Source organism: Argopecten irradians, unplaced genomic scaffold, assembly GCF_041381155.1.
Source record: "Argopecten irradians isolate NY unplaced genomic scaffold, Ai_NY scaffold_0269, whole genome shotgun sequence".
NCBI lineage: Eukaryota > Metazoa > Mollusca > Bivalvia > Pectinida > Pectinidae > Argopecten > Argopecten irradians.
Window position 1 is genome coordinate 38435 of NW_027187736.1, and position 26816 is coordinate 65250.

General features: G+C 34.0%; 1 protein-coding gene, 1 non-coding gene and 1 pseudogene across 2 annotated transcripts; 2 read left to right on the forward strand and 1 right to left on the reverse strand.

Moving 5' to 3' along the window:
- The first annotated feature begins 784 nt into the window (after positions 1 to 784).
- On the forward strand, positions 785 to 4841 carry LOC138312273 (uncharacterized). Its single transcript, XM_069253238.1, has 5 exons — positions 785 to 982; positions 1570 to 1659; positions 2325 to 2376; positions 3927 to 4004; positions 4555 to 4841. The coding sequence occupies exons 1-5, from the start codon at positions 785 to 787 to the stop codon at positions 4785 to 4787; spliced, it is 651 nt and encodes a 216-aa protein (XP_069109339.1). The 3' UTR covers positions 4788 to 4841.
- On the reverse strand, positions 4275 to 4345 carry Trnag-ccc (transfer RNA glycine (anticodon CCC)). The gene has a single exon. It is a non-coding gene; the product is annotated as a tRNA-Gly (tRNA).
- A 4026-nt stretch (positions 4842 to 8867) lies between the features above and the next one.
- LOC138312270 (sodium-coupled monocarboxylate transporter 1-like) lies at positions 8868 to 26758 on the forward strand (annotated as a pseudogene).
- Positions 26759 to 26816: the final 58 nt, after the last annotated feature.

Consider the following 26816-nt stretch of genomic DNA (forward strand, 5'->3'; position numbering starts at 1 on the left):
TGCAATTAAAAAAATAACAAACATTAACCGTGATATGATTTGCAGCTCATCATGAAAACAGAAACCAATACGCAAATTAAAACCACAATACCATGAAAACGTAGGTGTGGTAGGTCGCGGATTGGCGGGAGAGGGGGGGTGGTAAACGTTCTAATTTTAGCGATAGCTATATATACATGTACATTATATATTTTAGCGTTTTCGTGCAATAAACTTTATGGCGTTGATTGTACATATAGCTTTTGCAGGTTTTGGAATATTATGAATGCGCGAGAATTGATCATTGATCCCAGCACTTGTCAAAGATCAAGTTTACACTAAACTTCGAAAGAAAGAAAGAAAGAAAGAAAGAAAGAAAGAAAGAAAGAAAAAAAAGAAAGAAAGAAAGAAAGAAAGAAAAGGAAAAAAAGAAGAAAGAAAGAAAAGAAAGAAAGAAAGAAAGAAAGAAAGAAAGAAAGAAAGAAAAAAAGAAAGAAAAAAGAACGGCTAAATGAAAGACAGAAACAAGGAAAGACAGAGAGATAAAAGAAAGAAAGATGAATGAGAAAAAAAAGAAGAAAGATGAATGAAGGAAGAAAGAAAGAAAATGGAAAGAAAGATATGCATGTGAAAAAGAAAGAAAGAAAGGACATAAACATAAAATAAATAAACAGACAAACAGGAAGAACCAACAAAGAAACCGGTTTTATATAAGATGTCAGTGAATATTTGTAGATTAGTCTTATATATACATTAACCTTTAGATAGGTTCCGCTTATCATGTCAACTCGTGGTAACTAGGTCAATGGCGAAAGAGAAGCTTACCTGCGATTTTACTAGAGTTATATACTGTTTACTTGTCGCATGTATTATAGTCAATGTACTACTGACGATTTATGTTCTTTTAGAGTTGCAGACTTTACATAAACAGTATGGCGAGTTACAGACGAAAGTTTCTGATAATTTTTTTATTATTCAGGACAAGTCTAAACCTCTTGACCAGGTTAGTATTTCTTGCATTGTACACTGGTATTGTAATATTTACCAATATTTCTTTTTTTTATTTCATGTTTAGTTATGTTGGTTGTAAAAATGACACGATAATATTTGTGATGCCTTTGTGTCCTGACCTACTAATAGCCAGAGTTATGTAGGAGGCAAACCAGATTTGGAGGAAAGACAGTGATTATATATGTGTATGGGTCGTGTTAGTTTATGATTATATTCCTTCAAAACGATCTTTAAATTGTCTGTTTAAAATACGTCGGGGCATGATTTGTTACCAGGGTCACGGGTATTTGCAGACTATAAAATCTACAAAGACATATACATGTATAATTTAAAAAAACCTTAAATAGGCTACTCACTTTTAGTGTGTCAATGGACCAGGTGAAGTAATCAACTTTAAAAAGTTAACCCTCAATTTAACATGGTAATTTTATCCTCGAGTTTAATAGTTAGTATTTTTAGGATCTTTAAAATGATTCACTTTTGCCTTTATAATCATGTTTTATGCTTTCACATTAAGTCGTGTGTATACAATATTGCATTATATTGGTTGTTTCAATATATATGTACATCACTTTTCAGATATCGGATGTCAGAGCCGACAAATCATTATTACGGAAAGGGAGACAACTGACGTCCCATGACTTTTTAGCCGACTTGCTACATGCGCAGGTACGTTTACATTTTTTTTTCATATTGCGGTCTTTTTATAAGATCGACATTAAAGAAACATTCTTCTGTCTCGATTTTCTGAAGAATGTTGGTTGACTACGAGATTATCTGTAGTACAGCAAAAATAAAGAATTCGGACGGAAATATTTCTAATATTAAGGCATACAATAAGTACACAACTAACATTTTGCTCATAAAATTGAACGCTAGCTTAACTGACTGCGTTTACGTCTTTCGTTTTCTTTTGTCATATTTTTATGGTGTTGCATCATAAAAAATTTTTGCAGCTGAACTGATAGAAACCCATGGAGTATCGAAAATGTCATAAAGTGCATGTATATATTTACGATTGAATGTGTCTTTATTGCTTACAGGTTCGTCCTGACTACTTATTCAGCATTTTCATTTCATTTTTGTAACACTCGCACGTTTCTGATTGACCAAACATTATTTATAGTTTATGTTTTTGACGAAATTATTTACACGAATAAAATTTTGTTTTTTTATCGCTTTTATTTTATTTTCAATTGAGCTGGGGTTTAATTGTGTACTTTTAACAATTAATCCACCTGAGAATTGGTATGGTTAACAAAACAGAATGAAACTAATAATAATATCAAATTCTGCATATCTCAAATGCCATCTTGATTCTCATTTAATTATAGGCACATATATTACAAGCTCACTGCACTAATGACAGCAAACTGTGTATGCAAGGTAAGTATGTCCATTCGTCCGAGACTAATATGAACACATAATCAATCCTACATATATATATACCTGAGTAAACTGTAAAAAATGTACTTTTATTTAATCTTTTATAACGGGATATGAGTTTCATAGAGTTATTTCCCTTCCCTCACAAAATACGGCCCATTGACATATCTAAGGTCATCTAGGGCTAAACCACAAGTCATGTATTAGTTTTAAAGGCCCACTACCTTTCCGGAGGAAAACATAAAGGTTTCTTAAAAACATTTATAACCAATCAATGGCCTAAGATGAGGTTACAACACCAAACATATGCAAGATTTCCTCCGTAATGTTTGATAACAGTGGAGAGTTATTTCGCTGTTTTGCCGTCTGGCGCAGTGATAGTCAACTACCGCGCGGTATTTAGGACGACGGCGGGAACATAAGACGACCCGCGTTATGAAAATTAACATTTTATTTATTTTAATCAAATTGTTCAGAATGTGATGACATGTGTAGTATTAACGGTAAGTTAATAACTTTAGAGACTATACAAAAATATCGATCTCGTTTTACTTTCCCATTTTAAAAATTAAAAGCCGTTTCGGAAAGGTAGTGGGCCTTTAAAGAGACCGATAGAAAAAAAATAATGGTTGTATCTAAATGATTAAAATAAGACATAGAAAAGTATGAACGAAAAAAAACCCAGATTGTTAATTTTGATTTGATAAAAAGATTGTATGTGATAAAACAGAGAAAACTCGTGCACAATGTTGATGAAACGATAAAATGTTGAGATGATACGATGATAAGATGGAAAAACATTTATATTTTGTTTATTAAACATGCCGATTTCTTTGAGATAATTGAATCCACATGATTGTCGTCTGTACAAGTTCTGTCGATGGTTGATGTATTCTTATCAATCGTAACTTAAAAATGACGTCACTGTTTTTAACAATGCATCTGTTTAGTCATCTTCGAGATGACAGGCTGCATAGAATATCGATAGGCAAGTGGGATGGTCATTTGATGAACGTAATAAACAGAATGACAGAACATTATTTGGCTTTGTAATTAAGCGTTGTTCTCCGTAATCCTCAAAGGAATCTCTTCTCTGAATCCCTGGGGAGTCGAGGATGTCTATTGGTCAATACGACTGCGTAATAATTTCTAGGAGAAAAAAATCCATCAATTAAACTGAAATAAATGGTAAAAAAATTAATTATACGGATTAGCTTGAATATATTTTCATATATATTATGGAGATATAACACAAAAAATCGGAGAGTAATCTATTTCCATTATATAAAATGTAGTCAAGAAAATCCTGAAATAACACAACTAAATGTCATTCATTTTTTTAGAAATCCCTTCCTTAGTCTCAGCATGTTCAAGTTTCACGATTATGCCTCTACTTAAGAAATTAACCTTACTTAAATTTCTCCACAGGGGAAAAATTGCATCAGTCAAACTAAGATTTCGGTCCTTATGCTCTTCTTTTGGGATTAAACTTGTTATGGAAAGTTCGTGGAACTTGGCCCTGAACATGTTTTTCCCATTGTCTTTCCTAGGGCCAAAAGGAGAGCCAGGACCCAAAGGGGACCCAGGTATTCCCGGACCTGCCATCCAGTCAGATTGTTCCTGCATCAGTACGTCATTTGTCACTGTTTCTAGACATGGAGTAACTTTAGCGAAATGTTATATGTGTGACTATGTTTTAAATTATAAACATAATAATATTTCTTATTTCATAAGATTATGTCTGATTTAAATTTGCAGGCCATACCACATATGCCGCGTTATCAAGACACATTTTATCTTCAAACCATTTAGTTACCCCTCTTCCCATGAAAAAAATTCCTTGTGCATTTGTCACATAATTCATGTATAATGTAATTAATGATAAGCAAAAATACAACTGCGCCACCCGGGAATCGAACCCGGGTCGCAAGAATGGGAATCTTGCATGATACCACTACACCAGTGGCGCTTATGTCAATATTTAATTTACATACAAGTAAGAAAGCGGTCGCCCGAGTTCTTAGATTATCTCAAGTATCTCTAAAGTTACGCTTGTAGTGGAGCGGGGGATTCCAAGCCCCCCCCCCCCAAAAAAAAAAAAAAAAAAAAAAAAAAAAAAAAAACAAAAAAAAAAAAAAACATTAACTTACTTGACAACATTTGTTTTCGTTATTTCAGAGGCTCCGGCGATGAGTACGAACATTACGCAATACAGGCTTATCAGAGGGCAGTCTGTTATTATAAACTGTCCCGTCAGAGGAACTCCTGAACCTATTATCACGTGGTCAAAAAATGACGTCAGAATCAACAACAGTACCGCGCGAAACCTCACTGCAACAACGCCTGGTAACTATACATGTACTGCAGAAAATATCATGGGTGTAGCCTCGCATAGCTTTTATGTAACATAATAAAAGTGTACAGGTGTATCTGATTTTAGTGGTGAATAAATGTCGTTATGTTTTGTTTTGTTTTGTTTTTTTTTTTTTGGGAGGGTTTCATTTTCTTTTTCAAACTTTTCTTTTTTAACGGATATTTTTCGAAGTACAGAAGCCCATTGGTACCAAACAAATGATAAAGAGGGAGTTGAAAACTATTTGGTTTGGAAGATTGGGGTTAACAAGATTCAGGCGAAAAAAATTCATGATGGCATAAATGGGTCACCATTTTTAAACAAATCGGAGCTAGCCGACAATGTAACACCGTTGCCGAGAACACAATGTGACTACATAATGGCGTCCTTCCGAAACGTTCACGAGAACGGGTCATGAATTTCCCGACTTCCTTCGGCAACAATTGTAACTAATATTGGCGACCTATTGTAAATTAATACATGTTAACGAGCATCGCGTTTCACGCCTTTCAAGAAATAATTAACTTTTTCTTTGTATATATTTATTTTATCTATACCTTAAAACAACCGAATTAAAAAGTACCTTAGCTTGTTCACAATACTCGAATGACCTGACAAACTGATAATAGCATTAGTTATACAGGGTTCATATGTCCTAATATCAACACTATCCGGGGTCATTACTTGGTTGCCAAGTAACAGAAAATCACGATCAAACCCCTGCATGATCTCTAACAACCTTTGGCCTGGTCTGCCCCTACTAGGCTATACACTTCTGTTATTAGTATTATAGTTGAATGGAATAGAGAAATATTGATAATCTATATATATATACAGATACAAGAATCGACACAATGCCTACGTTAAAAGCTTTTGGAGTGCTAGACTGGGTTATTTTCGGTGGTATGTTGTCAATATCGGTCATTATCGGGATATATTTCTCTGTGACAAACAACAGACAGAAAACAACATCCGATTTCCTGATTGGAAATCGAGAACTGAAACTGATGCCGATTGCCATTTCAATGCTGGTGTCGTTTTTATCCGCCATCTCCCTTCTGGGATATCCGGCGGAGATGTTCACACAGGGGACCATGTTCCTGATGATTGTGTTCGCGTACGTTGTGGGAGGATTTTTTGTTATTACTCTGTTTGTTCCACTCATGTACCCCCTTCAATTGACCAGCGCCTATGAGGTTAGTAGGGCGTTTAGTAAAGTTATCTGCCCTTGGTGGTAAGATATTGCATCATTACTTAATTGCATTATGTGCAAAATGTTTCGAGTATATATAATGTTATTTCCTCTTAAAAAGTAACACAATGCAAAACAAACCCACATTGAGTTTAAATGCATACCTAACAAAAGGGAAGAGCTTTTTTAATTGTTTGTTTTATACAAATGCAAAATGGTTGACTTCACAGAAACGGGAAAATATATATAAGGAATTATTTGTTATCCCACTAGGGATAGCGGCCTATATATACTTACGTAAGTTTAGGATAAGGAGTTTAATGATCCATGCGTTCCATTTGCGGATTCGATCGTACCAGTTGTACAAGTACTAAATTGATACGACACCGCCTGATGGAAGGCATTTGAATAGTTCCATGATGGCGGCACTTATATGAAAGATACACTTCGAATATATAAGTCAAGTATTGTCTCTGTTAACAATAAAATGGGAATAAAAATAATACCATAATAGTTTTAGAATACATCGAAATAAATAATCCATGTAATTTCATCGGATATGAATACTCAATATTATTTTGAACAAAGGAAACAGTCGATAACCAATGAAAATTCTCTAGTGCGCTATCTTGGATCGGTACGCTGCTAAAATCGAACTACTTGTACCGTTCAATTCTTCAGCATGGGATGGCGCGTACCATTTGAGATACAAAAGATTCGTATCGATACAACTGGCACGAATCTGTAAATGGAATGCATGGGAATGCAAACGAAGTTTTAAACTAATGTTATAATTGAAGTAAAGGGACAAAACGACCGAAACATTATCAAGCAAAATTGTATACCTACGTAACAACATTTACACGGAGATTTCGTTTCGCGATCTAGACGTAAACAAATATAGTTTTAATATTCCGATGCTTGATGCATTTTTGCAATGTTATTGCGGTTTATGCGAGTCAGCTCCCCTGCGGGTAGGTATCGATTGTTACGTCAGTATTTTGTAATCGCAATTCACGTCGTTTTCTTAAAAAAAATATGGCGTTACGCGCGAACATATGAAGTCACAACCTACCCACAAGTGCAGATAAATCTATAATATGCAAATACGGAATAATCGTTCCTGAAATACGCAAAAAAATTAATCGCTCCCGAAAGAAGTTGATTTACAGACGGTAAATAAGGGAGAAATCAAAATATCCAAATATGTTTAAATGTATCTCAGAACAAATAGGGAATGCTTTTTAGAAAATACATCTGCATTTACAAATTATTACACACACGAAGCGATGTGATTTCTATTATTTTTCATAGCTTTTTAAGGTGTCCAAAGAAATGAAAGTGTTGTCGTGATATTCCGGAAACAAATAGCGAGAAAACGGATAATTAAAGCTGATGCACATGCATATACAATGCACCATAGTCAAAATGTAGCGCAACACACACATTTTGCAAATGCTACATACATGATATTTATTTCATATTTAGACTCCTTCGGTAGTGTTTACCTATTGGTGATCGAAAGTCCATGTTGTATTTCCATCTTGGTGTCATAATACATGAATATATGCCTAGTAGTTTTACATATGTCAATGAAGTTGTGGCGAATGCCTGAAAGTAAATATACTGTCATTGATGACCTACGTTTATTTGATATTCTACCAACCTAATTAAAATGATGTCTTTCAATATTTACAGTTTGCACTGACATGGACTCAATAACCATGCTTACTAGTATTATCATTATCAGCGCATAATGATAGCACAACACGTGCGATGGGAACATATGAATGACTCGATTCCATTCAGCTGTTCAATCGAATTCGTTGACGATGACGGGAGAGAAAAAATAGGGATATTTTATCAAAAATACGCAACTCTAGCGAGAATAGATAACATTTATTTACGTGAAAAACTATGAATATAAGGAATATATTTTTATTTTGTTGAGGTTATGAAGGTATAATGATAATGGATCCCGTGTAAATTTTATGTAACCTTTTATGTAACCCCGGCGTACATAATTTACACGTGCTCCATTATCATTATATCCTCATAGCCTCAACAAAATAAAAATATAAAACTACCTTAAACAACATATATACACTAAATGTGGTATGAATGCAAACATGGTGTAACTGAATACTTCCTTTAATTCAACTAATATTCTCCGTGATCGCACGCTGTTATGTGACATTCTGATATATCGAAGTTACACCTCTTCGTTTCACTTAAACAGTACAGAGTGAAACAGTTGGATGTAACTCTGAAATATCTTATCTAGAGTTAGTAACATTTTGAAACTCAAACTTGTCTTTAAATCGTCTTAGCTGTTAGTTTTGGGCACGTAAAGTTGAGTAATCAAAATTTGCGTTAACCATTACTTAAAGATGCTCCATCACCGATAGAGCATAAATAGTATTTATCATTTGGGTTATAATTTGTGTTTAATTGTGTGTGTATATATAACTAATTAACACAAAAAACACGCATGAAATTATTCGTTCTGCATTTACCATCTGCGCAATTAGTTTCTCATTTCATATAGGACATAGTGCCATAAAGCTTGTTCGTGACGCAATTAATAACATTTTATTATTTTATCTTGAAGTAAAATAAGCAGCACAAACTTTTTAATTGTTGTAATAGTATGAAGTAAGCAACTTATTTCGTAGCTGAAAAAAATACAAATTCGTCTGCTTCTGTTTTTTAAAGAGAAAAAACACCATTCGTAAACAGTGTACATAAAGTATCTTTAAATTCAGTTTCACTGATATGTTTTAAACTACATTCTAATTAAATCTGCGAGCATCCTAGAAAATTCAGGTCAGTGTCTACGTAAATCCATACATTAATACACTCTAAACCTCTTAAATCAATAGGGATTTACATAGTTAACATAACGTCTGTCAGTTTATAGTACCATAAACCACTAATGCTACCCGTGGAGTAGAGACGACACCATAGCATCAGAAAACTTCTGTAATGTGGAAGAAAGCTTCGTCATCTTCTAAATATCCACAGAGAAAATCTGTCATTTGAGCATTGGGATTTACACGAAATGTTAAAATGGATGAACGTTAACATATTACAACTGAAACCCTAAAACCACGGGCTAATTTGTCGATTTTGCAAACTTTTGAAACATTTTTGAAATATCAACTGATGTCGGTTTTGGCTAACAGTGCTTGAGAAGATCGCCTTTGTTTACGTTGATAAGAATATAAACTCTACCGGTCTGTACCAGAGGGCGATACACCCGACCGTCACCCATCTGGGATAATATAGACCAACTGATTCACTGCAGCTTAGTCAGGAGTTCAAAAAAGTAAAGAAAAGTCATACGCTGCACAAAATTACCATCTTGAGAGGCATATCTTGCGATATTTGCAATCATATATTTGGTACTTACTGAAAAATTTGTATCCAGTATTTTTGATTTTTTTATCAAAATTATAAAAAAAAAACAAATCTAAGTGAAACAAAAAAAAATGGCGTCTAAGGATGAGTTTGATGTTTGGGACTGGGTGGCGTTCGCCGCCATGTTGGCTATATCTACTGGAATAGGAGTGTTTTACGCCATCAAAGGACGTCGGGGCGCGTCAACTAAAGACTATCTTATGGGCGGACGAAACATGCTGCTTCTTCCTATAGCTGTGTCAATCCTCGTCTCGTTCATGTCCGCCATTTTGATTTTGGGCACACCCGCCGAGATGTATATGGAAGGGACGGAATATTTTATCTATGTGTTCGGGATGATTCTAGCTATAATTCTCGCCGCACAGCTGTTTGTACCACTACTTTATCCTCTAGAACTCACAAGTTCATTTGAGGTAAGTGCAAAAAATAATATGACATTGTAAGCCACTTTTTTGCGCGAGGCTTATTTCGTTAAAACAACATTCAAAATTAATCTGAAACGTTTCGCAAATAACTGTATAAACCACAACATAAATGTACTATTTACAGTTCATTTCGGTTTGGTTGCTTTATTATTTACGATTATGTTAGAAATATGAAATATTATATATTATGAATTAAATTATAAAAAATAGAAATATTAAAGATATGTGACTTTTTTGTATACGGGTAAATATTGTGATCTGCAATAGAGTAATACTTAGGATGATTTGTCTCGAATTTTTTTGTTGTTGATCAACCTGAATAGTCATCGTTGTACATATTTTGACGGAAACGGTTGGACCAAAACTTCAAGATACAAACAACGATAACCACTTTAGTATGTTCTGAACGAAAATCTAAACGTCTAAACACTAAAAGAAACAAAAAAACTTTCTCTTAAGGCTAGTACAAATCGTTCTGTTAATAAGAACAAATAGGCAGTCATCAGTTTTAACTAAGTTTTTTTTTATTTCATTTCAAATTGCTGATTTAATCACCCCTTCTTCACTGTGTCTTATTGATGAAAAAAAACCATTCACACATGGGTATTTCTCTTTGGTGGTAAGTCGATAACATTCGGTGATAGGAGCAACGCAAGATTTACCTAGCAACGCTAACGCGGTTTTAGGCCATTGAAATTTATAGAAAAGTCATATAACAATTAACACCAGAATTACTCACCGTCACTTAGTATGACATGTGTCAACAATGTTACCAATGGGAAAATCTTATTTTATTTTAAAAAGACTGCACAAATATCAATAGTTTTACAACCCTACTTTACAACGTTACGAGACAGTATTTTGTATAAGGCTACCAGTCCTTTATTCCTACGTCATTAGCATTGTTACGTCACAATATTGTTTATCGGCGATCACTGAAGTGTATCGTTGTTCCATCTTATGATTACGATTATGTCATTGCTAATCATTATTGATATATTATATATATATCTTTCGAATCGTTATCAACTATATATAAAGGCATGTCATATGTCAATTGGCAATTCTAAAATATTATATGACAAATGGACAATTACAAATATACTTTAAAGTGTGAATGCGCTTTGTCTAATTGGCATCTACATATCTATACTCTCATGCATGCGAAATGAAATAAATTTACTGTAAGCTAATTCACTTTCTTCCGCGGCTTCTTTCGCGAGTTACACTTCAAAACCTGTTCGGGGAGATAACATTTCTCAGATTTAATTGAGATATCATTGAATTCAATGGTGTTCAAATTATCTGAGATATTAATTCAAAAAGATTTACTTTCACGAATTTGCCTTGATCGCGAAATTCTTTAAAATAAATCGCACGCGAAAGAAAGTTGGTTTACAGTATTGCTTTAAAGCGAATTGTCGGGCATACAGAGCGATTTTGATGGGAGATTTTATTTTTCGATTTCATAAAAAATTATACTGGATATATGAACACCATTTTTATCGACTTAAGCCTTTGTTTGTCCGACTCTTTGCTTTAAAGAATTATGGGAGTATGATTGTATAAACCAATATTATCCGATAACGAAGCACTCTGATTAAGTAATATTTCGTCCATTCCCATAATATATGACACATCGTTAATCAATGACAAAGAATAGATATCTAAACAAACAAATTCTTGTTCCCAAGGACGTAAGCATGTTATGAATGAATACAACGATTCTGGTTTCGAGAGAATATCCAAGTGTACATATATTATGTCTTGTGTAACAGTATATGATAGGTTAATATATACCACACAGCAACGAATGGGTTGTTTTAGAAAAAACAATATGGAGTGGTTTACAATGTGAAGACAAGAAAGCTCAATCAGAAAATCGTATTTCAAAGCTGCCAAACTGTAGCCCACGATGTTTAGATTGTGTTACACGACATAATGATATATGTATAATGCCTTATAAACGTATTGTGTTGGTGGTTTTTGATATTTTTTTAATTATTCTGCCAAAGTAAAATTGCTGAGTGAATATGCAATCAGTTTTTTTTCTATTCGTACTGCAAATTGTACTGAATATATTCTCATTATGCATAATGGAAAGATGTTCAGTAAAATTTGCAAAATAAAAAAAAATAAAAAAATATGTGCTCTAGGTTACATGATTTACTTAGAAACAATAAAACGCACATATGATTTATTCATGTCTTAATTCGTTGATTATTTCTTGCAACCACCTGAATGTCCCGCAAAGTCGCAAAAAATAATTAATTTCCATGAATATAGCCGGCATTACTGAAGTTTCAGTGGCGTAGGATATCGACCGAGATCGTTTCTGTAATGTTCGAAAAATGACCTTTTCTATTGTAACACAACGCACTGTTTTACACGAAAAACTATTATTTCTTAACATTTTCTTTGGATTGAAATGTATGGTTTAAGGAATGTTACATAACAAATACAGGGTTAATGTGTGACGTTTTGTTAACGATGTGTACCATGTCACTGTCATCAGACTCAGTACATATGTGCAAACAGTGTTTAGAATTAATATTTCCAGATAACATTGTAGATAAAGGATAATGATGGGGTTTGATATCCATTTTCCATTTCTGACCTTTTCCCTCTACCTCCTCGATACCCCAGGGGTTACTGTTACTGCCGGCATATCCACCCCTTGATAATACTATAGTAAGCCTGAAGATATTTCAGAGGACAATAACTGACCAATCATAGGCTACATAGACTTCCTTTGAAGACTAACAGACAGTTACACCCAATTTCTAAGCCATATATTTTAGCGTTAACCAATTCTTTTGTTGACCGTACTACCAGTTTCATCTACAGTCGGAACCAGAACCTTCCGTTGCGCTACGAAATATTCTAGAGGTGGCTATAACGACAGTGATAGTATAAAATAAATAAATATAAACTTTATTTATTTTACATCGATTACGAAACAAGTTATACAACTTATGTGAATCACTCTCGATGGCCCGGATGTAAGCGCGCGAGGGATCTTAGTGTGGGAGGAAACCGGAGTGCCCGGAGAAGACCCACGTGATCGGGCAGGTGTTCCCTAACCTTTTCACGTCCGTGCCGGGGATCGAACCCCTGATAGTAACTCCTGGGACATCAAGGATATTTGCTTTAAACCTACATAATTATGTACAATGTACGTTGTCCTGAAATGGCCTTCGCCGATGATATAATGTCAAACGAAATTAAACGAAATAAGTGGTCTTTGGTGTATCTGTAACTACTTAATTCAGGAACACGATTGGTTGTACACACACTGTAACATAATACAACATAAACTCCTCTTTGTCTTGTCTTTGTTCACGATTACATCGCCTAGTCCTACTACATCATAGTTGATCAGCGTATGAAATCTTAATATCATTTACATAATTATCAAATAGTGTTCACAAGCCGTGCTCATCTTTACATACCTTACTGTATAATGTGTTATGAATCCGAAGCATGACTACAATGTACCGTTTATAAATACATTACTTAAGTCTACAAAATACATATGTGTGACCCCTGTCCACATTTGTGACTCTAGGGGTCGTGACGGTCGAAAGACAGTTGATGAAGGGGCGGAAGGTATAGAAAAAAAATACGAACATTAATGTGACTGGATGAAAAAAGACAGATCGGAATATATATATAGCACAGTCAACAGGTTATGTTGGATCCTGGCAAACAGTGTTCTCCTAATGCTAACAGTACCGAACATTCATTGCTTTTGATGTTTTAGTCTTGTTTGAGAAGCGTCATTTCAAAGACATATAATAGCGATAAAGAGAGAATCTGCAGGAGATTGCAAGCAAAGATAATTGATTCTTCGTGATTCATAGAGCCAAAATGGTGTCTAAAACAGAGTTTGATGCATGGGATTGGACTGCATTTGCTTCCATGTTGGTTATCTCCGCTGGAATTGGTATTTTTTCTATGCATTTAAAGGTCGTCAGGAAAATTCCACGAAGGAGTTTCTACTCGGAGGACGTGACATGCAAATGATCCCTGTTTCCATATCAATTCTCGTTTCTTATATGTCCGCCATTTTGATTCTAGGGACGCCCGCGGAAATGTTTACGAAGGGCGTACAGTATTTTATCTATACTTTCGGTATTATGGCTGCAATCGTGTTGGCAGCGTACATATTTGTACCTCTGATATACCCGCTCAAACTCACCAGCTCATTCGAGGTAAGACCTATTTTTATATCTCGTGATGTCATACGGATGACGTCATATGACGATTTAATCAAAGGGGATATATACGTTGAAATATGCATTACTTATTCTACAATCTAATTATGTCTCAAGTTTGGTCCTCCCTAATTAGTTGTCGTTTTCTCAACATAAGCCATACATGTGTCTTCAAATTCCAAATGGCCTCTTGCTAAACAAGACATAAGAATATTTCGTTCTATTTGGTTTTCACCATATGGTATTTGACAAAAGCCTACAATGATAACTAGCAATCTTCGTTTGTTCCTGCGTTAATTGAAGGGACAGGAAAATAGTTTTACTAAATAGATCGCCAGTCATAGATAGCATTCTAATGAAAGCAGTGGTACATGTATATACTTTCATGTAAAACTCATAATTATAAAAAAACTACATTATTTTATTGTATATATCAACTCAGATTAAAGGTTCGTATACTTCAAAAACATGAAAGTAATGAATCGAATATATACATCAATATACAAAGATTTTTTTGCATCATTTTCAAATTAACTCTTTTGCACCACAGATAAATTGACATAGTGGTATACATAATATCTGCGTAGTTTCCAATCACAGCTTCAGTTTACAATGGAGTCATGAATAAATGTCTATAAATCCTGATCATCGATCAGAAAGTTTACTCAAACACCATAAAATACTGATTTGTCCACGAGGCACGCCAACGGGGAAACGTTGGTTTTAGTTTCCGCCTTGTAAAATGGAGGAAAACAATACTCATTAAAATTTTTTATTTTGGATAATAGGAAAATTCATTTTAAAAAAAAACAGAAGAATACAATAAAATTCGAGTATATTGCCCTTTTTTGATTGTATGTTATGATGTCAAATTAAATATTTGGAGTCGCAGGACTATATTGCTACAAATATGCGTTGGAATCTTCGATATTTAGATTTATAATAATAAAATGATACAGAAAAAGTGTTGTCTATACTGATTGTTATTTTTGTTTTGTGAAGCATATATACCACACTATATCTCTTGTACATGTAATCACTCGATATATTTTACTCACTCGCTGTTTGTGACTGTTAATATGTTAAATTAAAAAATATATACCTTACTTGCTTAGCTTCCAGACACTGTTGATACACCATTAAAATATTACTGGGGCTGTTATATCAATAATGTTTTGATGTTTTATTAAAAAAATATATCGCAGTCTGAATCAAATGCATTTTCATATTCAATTGATATCGACCAAGCTCGAATAATTCTGACTTCTACGCCGAGTCGCAACTTAGTGTGTACGCAGAAGGTGATGACGTATTTCACAGTTTTGAAGTGACAGTGATTTAGGTTGATATGTGTAATTAGACCTTTACTGAGCCTCAATGTCGTCAATCTGTAAAATGAATGACATAAATAGGTTATCAAGTGATGGATGTGTCTATGTAGACAATCGACGCCTTTTCTGAGGTCAAAGGTCATAACATATTCAAAAACCGTGTCGACATCCGATCATGATCTAACGAAATCAGACAAGGGACTACTTCATCATCATAAATCTGTATTATACATTTTGTATATTACCATATACATTATATTATAATATACATGTACATGGGTTCCACTTATGACATGGTACATAAGTACTTTGCATTAATTCGTTGCTATGTTGTTTTAATATATATATTTATATATGCAGAAAAAAATAATCTTCACATTGTCCGGTGTAATAATATAGAAAAAATAATATGTATATAGATTATAAGAAAAGAAAGGTTAGATATATTTGTTCAGATATGACGGAATATTTTCATCATCACCTTCGATATTACATACACTATCAGACCGTGTATGTGATATCGAAGGTAATGGAAAATATTCCGTCATATCTGAACAAAGATATCTAATCTTTGATGAAAATACTAAGTAGAGCCACGCATGCACATACATAATCGAACTGGTTACACAGCAAACATGTTAAAAACATTAACAACAGCAATTACGAATACATAATACGTTAAGCAAATATATGCTCAGTACTGGTGCTTATAATCAATCGAAAATATTTTCGGCGGACGACGGATGAATTCTGTTTATAAGTGCTCGATGTGTGATCCTACCATGTTAAAAATAGGTCGGTTTATAATTTATTCGCATCAGTTATCTCGACACTTGAAATCTCACGTAACCGGTGTAGGTTTGCCCTCTGCGATGTACACAATGTTATGATTTACCGTACACTCGCCGTTTGTTTACCCTAGTAAAACCTGTCACATTTGATGTAATGTAAGCAAAATTTATTTAGTATGCAGTTTACTTTCGCACATTTTGCGAACCAGATAAATCCACTTCAGTTTATTTCGGCGAATTCATCTCTACAGCATTCATACTGATGAGAATTTGTAAAGCTGTATCAGAATATAAATTACGAAATTGTATCGCCGCGAAAGATACATATGTATATTATTATTCTTGTTTTACTGCATATAATCTATACGTCTCAATTTTTCAATGACAATGAAGATGTAGAAATACTTTGCGAGACACCAAATGTTCCCAGTATTAGTTTCTAATATTGATATATTCAATCTTATTAAAACCAGGCCTCAGGATCAGGAAAAAGTCCTAAATTCTCGTAACTTTAGACTTAGCCGATCAAAGATAACATTCAAACAGTTACGTCAGTAATTATTGGCTAAGTCTAAACTTAAGTCTAAGATTCTTTCATGATCCTGGAGCCTGATCTCCGATTACGCTCTGATACTCTATGTCCTAGTGTCTTACTGGAGCGTCAATATATAACATCAATATACTGCAAACGTGAATATATTAGCGAGTGTTGAAATTCGTGAATATATATGTTTGCGAGTGTTGAAATTCGCCAACTCAATTCGTGAATATATTAGCGAGTGTTGAAATTCGCGAATTCAGTTCATGCATATATCAGCGAGTGTTGAAATTCGCGAATTCAACTCGTGAATATATTAGCGAGTGTTGAAATTCGCGAATTCTATTCGTGAATATATTATCGAGTGTTGAATTTCGCGATTTGCATGTGTATACATTCCACGGTATTACTTATTGTCCAGATCAATAAACCTGTTAACGTTTAATAATGCATTTCCACGTAAACAGTTCCTGTTATATGTTGGGTGAATTTTCTAAATTAAAGTTACTTCTCGTAATTAGCGTTTATTTCCCCCTGACATGACAATGGTAACATTTGCAGGTGTAGCTTTGTATTTTAATTGAACTTTGAACGAGAGAAAAATCAACGATTACAACCATGACGAGCCGGAGTTCATATTATTTAGACAAGTTCATTGTATTTATAAATGATTATTAGTTAATAAAGTTATTTTAGTTGCTCAAAAATATTATTTTTTAAACAGTATTTGGAAAGACGATTCGATTCCAAAGCCGCCAAGCTGACGGGAACAATCATGATGATACTTCAACAGGTTTGTTTTTAAATTTTATTTTCACTCTCTTTTTCTTTTGTCTTGCATTGCAGACATAATAAAACATTTTTATGAGAGTGTGTGTGTGGTTTGATTTCGCATATTTCGCCTTTTTACTGAAATCTGAAAATTTAAAAGCGAAATGTTTCTTTGTTTGTTTCTTTGATTAATTAACATCCTATCAACAGCCAGGGTCACGTAAGGACGGCTTCCAATGTATGCAATATGTAGCGGGTATGTAGTTCGTGGTGAGTGTTTGGGAGACTGCGGTATGTTCGTGTTGTGTCTTCTTGTATAGTGGATCTGTTGCCCTTTTTATAGTGCTATATCACTGAAGCATGCTGTCGACGACACCAAACAACACACTCCACCCGGTCACAGTATACTGACAACGGGCGAACCAATATTCCCACTTTCCTGTATGCAAAATTAATTCAAAGCCATGTAGGAATAGGTGAAACGCAAAATGTTTACCTCTTTAAAGATTATGCCGAGTATAGGAGACCACGTAATATTGACCCCGAGGATTTAAAGCGATAGCTTGTGCATGTAACTACAAACACAAAATACAGACGTGCTGTGATTTCCTAATGCATGTTAACCAGGTACTGTACCAAGACGTTTTTAAATGTTAAACATTACTTTCACTGTTCAAAGACAAATTGATAACAGAAATGCATAAACATGTATACACTGACGCAATATTTACATAACAATTAATGTAAAAAACGCTAGCCTGCAGTAAGCTGACAAGAATTTATCAATTTACTCTCTCTCTCTCTCTCTCTCTCTCTCTCTCTCTCTCTCTCTCTCTCTCTCTCCCCCCTCTCTCTCTCTCTCTCCCTCTTTCTCTCTCTCTCTCTCTCTCTCTCTCTCTCTCTCTCTCTCTCTCTCTCTCTCTCTCTCTCTCTCTCTTCTGTACACAGAATTGGCTCGTCATGTATCAAAATACAATTTATACATAGCATAGTCATATCATATATAAATAATACTCGTTAAAAAATAACGTTTTTGAATATATATAAAAATAACTAAAATTAAGTAAATTAGATAAAACAAAGAGTTGTATAATCTGTCGTATTATTTTTTCATACTTTTATTTTCATTTTGGCATTAGATTGTATTCTCCTCATTTATACTCTTTCATTCTCTTTCTCACTTTACTGTAGCTAATAATTATCAATTTACTTAATCAATACGAAAACAATTAAAACAAATCACATTAAAAGGGAGTATGTAAGGTTAACACAAAGATATGGTTTTCACATAATGTGCAGATTGTTGTTGAGTGCATAATGATAATGAAATAAAGAACTAATTTTATGTCTGTTCAGACTATGTCAATAACACATATCCAGGCTAGTTTAAACAATACAATACTTTATTAGTAAACTCTGATATGCATACACATACAAATGCGTTTGAAGCTTGGTTTACAAATCAAGCTAATAGTTTATCATATTTTTCTGCTAAGAGAAAACAATGGTTAATCTATGAAACTCTGTATTGTAAGTGAATCACGGTCGACCCTAACAGTAATCAAAATCATATATTCTATGTGAGGCGAGGACCTCACGTCGAACTGTGTCAACAATAACTGGGTAGATACTGTGAGAGTTTGGTAGCTACAAATCACACAAACTCATTTTTATCGTATATATTTATGATGGCAGATAGATCAAGTAGGTCATTATGGGTGGTATAGTTTATGTCTGAATGAATTATATTGATCATAAATATGCCGAGTAATCTGTGCGGAGAGCTCTTATCTTATTTTCCTGGCAACACTTACATATAATCTGGTGACTTTAAATTTCGTTCGCATGACATCTATCACAACTAGTACACACGAACTCGATATTAAATAAACGAATGGATGATTAATTGTTTGATTGAATGAATGCATGAATGAATGAATGAATGAATGAATGATGAATGAAAAATGAATGAATTGTAGTAAAATGATGAATATAATGAAAGAAGTTATTGCTCGATATAAAGAAAAAAAATGCATGTCTATAAACATATCGAACGAACGAATGAATGAATGAATGATAGATGAGAACCAAAAAACTGCCTGAAGACACAAGTCGATGAATATGTTAATGTGAATGAATAAATGGTCAAAGAATGAACGAATGAACGAAAGAAAAATGAATTGAATGAATAAATGAATGGGCGAAAGAATGGTTTTACTAACCTATTTGTAAATTTTAACAACAAATTATCTTTGACAAGTTTCTTATTTTATTTATCTATTGTTCCAGGTAATCTATATGGGTATAGCTTCGTATGCTCCTTCAACAGCTCTAGAAGCAGGTAAATAGTGCAAACTAATATATGTAATATATAAACAAAGGTTTATCTGTTGATGAAGACGAAATCTTATCTGAGTAATTACTTAAAGGCAAAACAGCATTCATGGAGGGTTTTTTTTATTTTTATTTTTTACACATGTCTTAAAATAGATTTTGATTTTTAATGGACATTTAATTAAAAACAATAGCACAGTAGCTCTAATTTCATTATCCTATTTACCTACAAATATTAATGATTCATCACAACTTTGATTATGTTTGAATCATTCACTATAGGATTCCAGGTGAATTAACGCTCGGCGTGTGTTTTGTTTCAGTAACTGGCTTTCCTACTTGGGCCACGGTCATCACGGTTGGATTAGTTTCAACTTTCTACACTTTTTTGGTAAAGTTCAATGTTGTTTTGTATTGTTTCATTTAGTTACCTTATATTTCGTTATCTTTTTTCTTTATTTTTATTTTTAACATTTTTTGCAACATTTAAATTGATAATAATCCAATCAAACATCAATCATCATTCATTCTATTTCGTCGTTTTTATTGAAATTTATTTTAAATCACACATTCATACTATTTTTCTTCCAAATGACTCACTCGTATAGTTTTAGTTCTTTAAACAATGTGTATTTATATATATGAGTACAATATCTGCATGCTACATATGGTCATGAATAATCACGTCTTTACGTCATTATCCACCATAGAGGTTTTGAATCACCGGTTTAATCACATGCTGACAAAAAAAACCACCTAAATGGGCGAGATAACAGAAAGAGAGCAGTTTAGTATGATGTAACGCAAAACCTCCGAATATGCATTAAACGATTATCAGTGAAATATTAGCTGTGTTTTACCTCTTCTTTACGTATTTCGTTACAGGGCGGAATGAAAGCTGTAGTTTGGACAGATGTATTCCAGTCGTTGGTCATGGTAGCAGGGATATTAGCAATAGTTTATACAGGTATAGTGATTTTGTCGACACGCTTTATTCGAAGTTAAGTCAATGTCAAAATCCGTCAAAACTTTGTTACGCGTAACTGTTTTATCCAAAAGTGAACGGCATTTTTAACAAACATTTTGTTTTACATGCATGATGTTCAATAAAGAACGTTGAATAATTACAAACGTTGAAAGTAACTTGAAGTATAAGTTATTTAAAAATATTCTCAGAACTATTCCACAGTAAATGCAGATACTGTGTAAATTTTGTTACGAATGCAGGAACACAAAAAGAAACGTATAATTTAGGAAAACACATTTTTAAGCACTTTTTGCTCCCAAAAAAGAATGTATCCATAAGGCATAGCATTCACTTTGTTTCTTATCGTAAAGGTAAATCCACAATTAATTCGTGCACTTATTTTATGGGTTTGTAAATTTACTACATTTGTCGGAACATTATTGTTAATTTAGATATTTGTTTACTTCTAGGGGTCGATATCTGTTGGAGGCCTGGATAAAGTATGGCAGGTTAACGAAGACTGGGATAGGATCAAATTCTTCGAGTAAGTTAATCTTGGAAACATTTGACATCCACGAAAGTAACTCATTGTGTGATCATATGTTTCATTCAACAGCAAATGTGAGACCAAGGGAAACAAACTCCTTGCGTTAAATCATTTATATTGATATATATCATCACGCGAGATCAAGCACGACGTAACTCGTATATATACGCTCTTGTAAAATTATGTTATATTCAAACACATATTTAAGTTTACTGATACTTCAGCTTCGGCTCTCAAAAACTCCCTTACATTCGTAGGAATTTATATCGACTAAGATGAGTACATAAATGGCTATGCACGATGGGGATCCTTCATTCATTCTGAATCCACTCGGAATGTAATACCACACGTACAAAATAGAGGATTGTTTTAGGAACTAAAACATAAAAGATACGTTTTAAATAGTTTTAAGCTCAACCCACAATCCTGTTCTACTTTCAGTTTCTACCTGAACCCTACCAGAGGACTTTCCTTTTGGTCACTTGTGATCGGCGGTATGGTAGGAATGGACGGCTACCTATTGTGTCATTCAGGCTGCCGTCCAGAGGTACGTGCGCCCTGCCAAATCTGAAGATAGCCAAAGCGTATTGTTGGAATGGTATTAATAGGAATAAATAGCGGTTATAGAGTGCACGGTTTTACTACATAAAGAGACTACTTTATATATATCCCGGTCACAAGGTCAATATGTGGGTAGATGACTATTTTTATCGTCTCAGGGTATTCCTCCATGGAATTTTAATTTCTCACACGTTAAAAATTTATATTCATAATATTCTATTTGTTTATTAAGATGTAAGAAAACAAAATACAAACACTCACCTTTTGGTTATCATGAACTTTTTATATAAAATAGCAAATATCTAATTACAGGTAACATGTGCAGTCATAAATATATTCTTTAATGCATAGGAGATTTCAGAAAAGATGGTTGTAGGCGTGACGGTCACAGAAAGTTCACATCCGGGTCCTCAAAGGTACTAAACACAGTATGGCGACTAATAAAAACAATCACAGATACGTACATCCCTGCTACACAATCGATACGTTGACAAAAGTATACACTTTCATACTTGCAAATTCTGATTTTAAAATGGTTTCTTATTGTTTCAGAGGAAACAGACATTTATATTTTTATATTAACAATTTGTTTATTGCTAAATTATATATTTGTGTAGATTTAGTGTTGAAGCCAGCTTGCGAAGCGGTGCCGGGCCGTCACACGTACCCGTTCTTTGTTCACACGTAGGAAATCCTTTTGTTGTGAAATAAGTTATAAATAAATAATTGATTTCAATGTATCATATTTCTGTTATACATGAAAAATCTGTTCACAAACACAATTTAATATAAATGCAAACGAGCGAAATGTAGAACACCACCTCAGGCACAGTACACGCGCCGTGCTCGTATACGTGCATGGCTTCCGCTTGGTAGATCACTACCGGGGCACTAGCACATAGTTGAGGAGAAAAGTTAATAATAATAATACGTAATTACAACCATATATCTCAATAAGTACTCGTAAAAGATATATATTTCGTTTGTTTCTAACCATGTATATTTGTTTTTAAAGGAACGATTTAAACCAATAGCGCTAGTACACATTAAATGAAGATGATATGTGTACCGTACAAGTGCCAGTAATGGTTGACAATATCTCGAGAAATCGTTTCTATCTCATGCTGTAGAGCTTATTTTTATTTTTTTCAGTCACTTTTATTCCATGTGCCGCTATGTGAAGTCCCAAATTGAAATGATATTACTTTTTAATAATTTGAATACATGTTAGATAGACAACATTTAGATTTAAGAATATTGCTAGATCGTAGTATATCTACTATGAATACGACCAGGACACATTGCGCACGGCTTCGAGAATCTTAAAATACTCGAAGTTTTGTTTAAAATTATGATAAAAGTAACTATAAATGACTCAATATTGAATATCATAAACTAAATTTCCCAATATTATCGACGGAAAAGGTATCCAGAATACATTTTTTGTGGCTCTGGAAAATGACGAAATTCGGGATCTCGGCGAGTACTGTACGTAATGGCGGTCGTGCGCTTGGGGTAATTACGAAGGCAAATTTAATTTGGTCATAATCACACATCGTAAGGTGTTTTACCAAGTCAGATTTAGGTAACAGTATCCGCCTTATTAAAGATGTCAGTATAATATTTTGGGGAAACTGGGAATTTTAATGTGTTAATTTCTGTCAATTTTGTATAATATCTGTCAATGTTTATACGTACATGATGTAGGTCTAATGGCGACCGTGTTTTTATCTCGTGGCGGTCGAAAATGGAGTATAAACAGAGTAAAATATATGAATTACCAGATGTTTATATCTAAATATTATTGTTAAATATTTTTATTTACACTTTTTAAAATTAAAATAACGCAATAGTTCTCAGATTGTCGTACTATTTATTACAATAAAATGTAAACAAACATCGCAAGCGGCTGTGTTCCCACTATGTTTATGTGTACATATACGGAGTTGTACCTTTGCAGCGCTCGGATGTACCTTTTGTGTGACGTCATCGCCATCTTTTCTGAAAAATCTCCTATTGGTAGAACACATATTTAGGTCATATAGAATTTATTTTACTTTGGACTTGCCTAGTGCATGTCGTAGGGAATTTAATCTTCGTTATAACATGGGGGTATTCATGTTTTCAGGGCCGTGAAGTTGAAACATTCCATAGGGGTGTTTGTTCTCCGTCACGATCACATGTTTGGCCGGTAATTGTAGTCTTTTCGCCTAATTACGCAGAGAAATGGATGCGACCCCTCTGTCAAATGAGGACGTCTCCAATTCTAATTCAGGTATAATTGCTCGTTAGTATCAGTTACATACTATGGTATTACAGTATGCTAAGGATCAGTTGGGGTCGGTTTTCATGAAACCTGCTTTGATCGGCTGTGTAAATTGGCAAAATAGCACTGCAGGTGCCTAATTCATAACGGATAGGCGTAAACGAAGTACAAACGCTGTAAGTAGTACACCTTGTAGTTATACTGACACTTTTCTCTTTAAGTCATTGATGCATTTCTTGAAACATCAAACTCAAACTTAACTTTGTGTTTAAAAAAGCTCAAACTTCCCAATTTTGTCTTGTGTCAGTATGCCATAACTTGGACGATTTTAATTGTTGATTTTCCAGTAAGCTTGTTTACTTTTAATGAATTTTGAGAAAAATGTCTTTTCTTTGTTTTATTTTAGATCATTCCATTCTTTGTGATGGAAAAACTCGGTTACCCTGGTCTACGGGACTATTTGTTGCTGTTTTGTTCAGTGGAGCGCTAAGGTATATAAATTTACACCACGCGCCTATGTTTTATATTTAATACGATCACCAATCAAACTAATCAATATAATACATAAATTATTGTGGTTAATTAGGCTTTTCTACGATCGTTTTTAACTAGCCAGCTTGAAATGGCGCACACTCTGTTCCGACACAAAACCTATCCTTGGGAATATACACTTTATCCATTGTTGTAGAGCATTACCATTTTGAGACGCGCTCGACTCTTCACAGGCTAAACCAACGTATTTTGCGGTACTCTGTTGTGTTCGCGCTTTTATATTCTTTAGTTGTTTTACATTGTCTGTGGCGAAGCAAATTTTTGCTCGATCTTACGACCTTTCATGTGTTCTTCTTAATTCTACTTTACCTGTATTTGAAAACCATTTTTTTGCCGGCTGTTATTTGTTCGCGATTTTGTTTTATTAGCCATCATCGAAAATTGGTTTATGTTACCAGAAACAAAACCTCGCTAACTTTTATTCTGTTACAGTTACCATGTTCGTCATGCCCTGGAAACGCCTTTCCGCTGTGTACCTGGGAGGATATTCTTAACAGCTCTCTGTCATTATAATGTGTCCAACTAAACAGACAGGCAAATAGGTCACTAGAGATTCTGAGGTACAGTACTCTTATACTACAGTCGTCAATATTTACCAACACATAGTAACATAACGTCAGAACCTCCCTGTTACATTCAATGACACTACAAAGTAGTATTCACGGGACGAAAAACGTTTATTCATATTTTCTCGAAAGGGAGGTAACTGTTACTGTCAGGTCAAATATTTGAAATATTTTTTCCGATGATTTTTATATTACATTTTCTGTTTGCTACCATTTATATTTTAAACTATTTTGTATCATAGTGTCGCTTATTCACCTGTTATTTAATATGGTGATTAATTATGTGACGTTAATTGAATCTTTTACAGTTGTGTTTTATGGAGCGCTGTTGGAATTGGAATGTCATTTTTGGCTATTGAACCTTGGAGGAACAGTACTTACCAGGGTAGGGTATAAACGCACGTAGATTAAATATAGGAAGTTCTTATTTAATGGATGAGTTTACATTACATTTTGTCTCTTTTCTCATGCGCTGTTTTGCTTTTGCTTGGTTTAAACAGTCAGGATTATTTTAGACGTAACAGGTTAAGATGTTGGATAACACCGAAAAACGATCTCCATCGTGGGCTCAATGATGCAAGTCAAAACATCGAAATTTCGCTTTGTAATGAACGCTTTTTTTTATTGGCTACAAAATGAAATGAGTTCTTATTTACAACACAAGACCTTCGCTTCTAGTTAACTGATATAATGCACAACTTGATAAAAGTGTTAACAGAAATACATTATGTCCTTCAAAATGATGGAGTTCATAAAAAACACGCTATATATCCCCCATATTATCAATACTTAAGTTGACCCAAAAAAAATTTGTTAAACAATTAAATCGGTAACATTGTTTTGTTTTTAAAACTCCGCATTTGACGAAAATCTTATTTTCTTGTTTTAGGCTTCTCTGAGTTTTACCGGAGCCGCATCAGGCCCTCTATTGGGTATATTTGTTCTTGGTGCATTCTTTCCTTGGGCAAACTGGATTGTAAGTAAAATATTTATAAGATGTTTTCTACGTTATCATTTTTGTAATAAGCGGGGCCCCAAATCTTTCATTTCTTTTTTGTGCTGTTATAGTATTGAAGAAAATAAGATTTTAATTTAGAATCATTGCACGCTCATCTTTATCATAGATAATAGAAAAAATGATTCATGATATGATGAAAATTATAAAGCTTGCCGAAACAGGTCCTTGTCCAATCCGGATCCCTGTCTTTTCTTATTTCATTGTATGTGACTTTACTTCTGAAGTATTGCCTGTATATTGGGAGACTTAAAATGACCAAATATGTTGCTCCTGGTGGTACATTTTACTGTATCTTGCGTTTCCTGATAAACTAATAAGTTTTAATACTGATATTTTCCTCTTATGCTAGATAACATAATGAAAATAATAGAGATAACACTTCAACATGCTCGTATTACCAGGGAGCCGTAGTTGGGAGTATATTTGGCTTGGTGTTACCTATGTGGATCAGTATTGGCGCTTACAGTGTTGTCGGAACAAAGTCTACACTTCCGTTTTCGTCCGACAACTGTACGGTAGGGGGCGCCCTCAACGTAACAACAAACCATGGCAACAGCTGTCAATATTTCCGCTCCTGTTGTAGAAGAAATG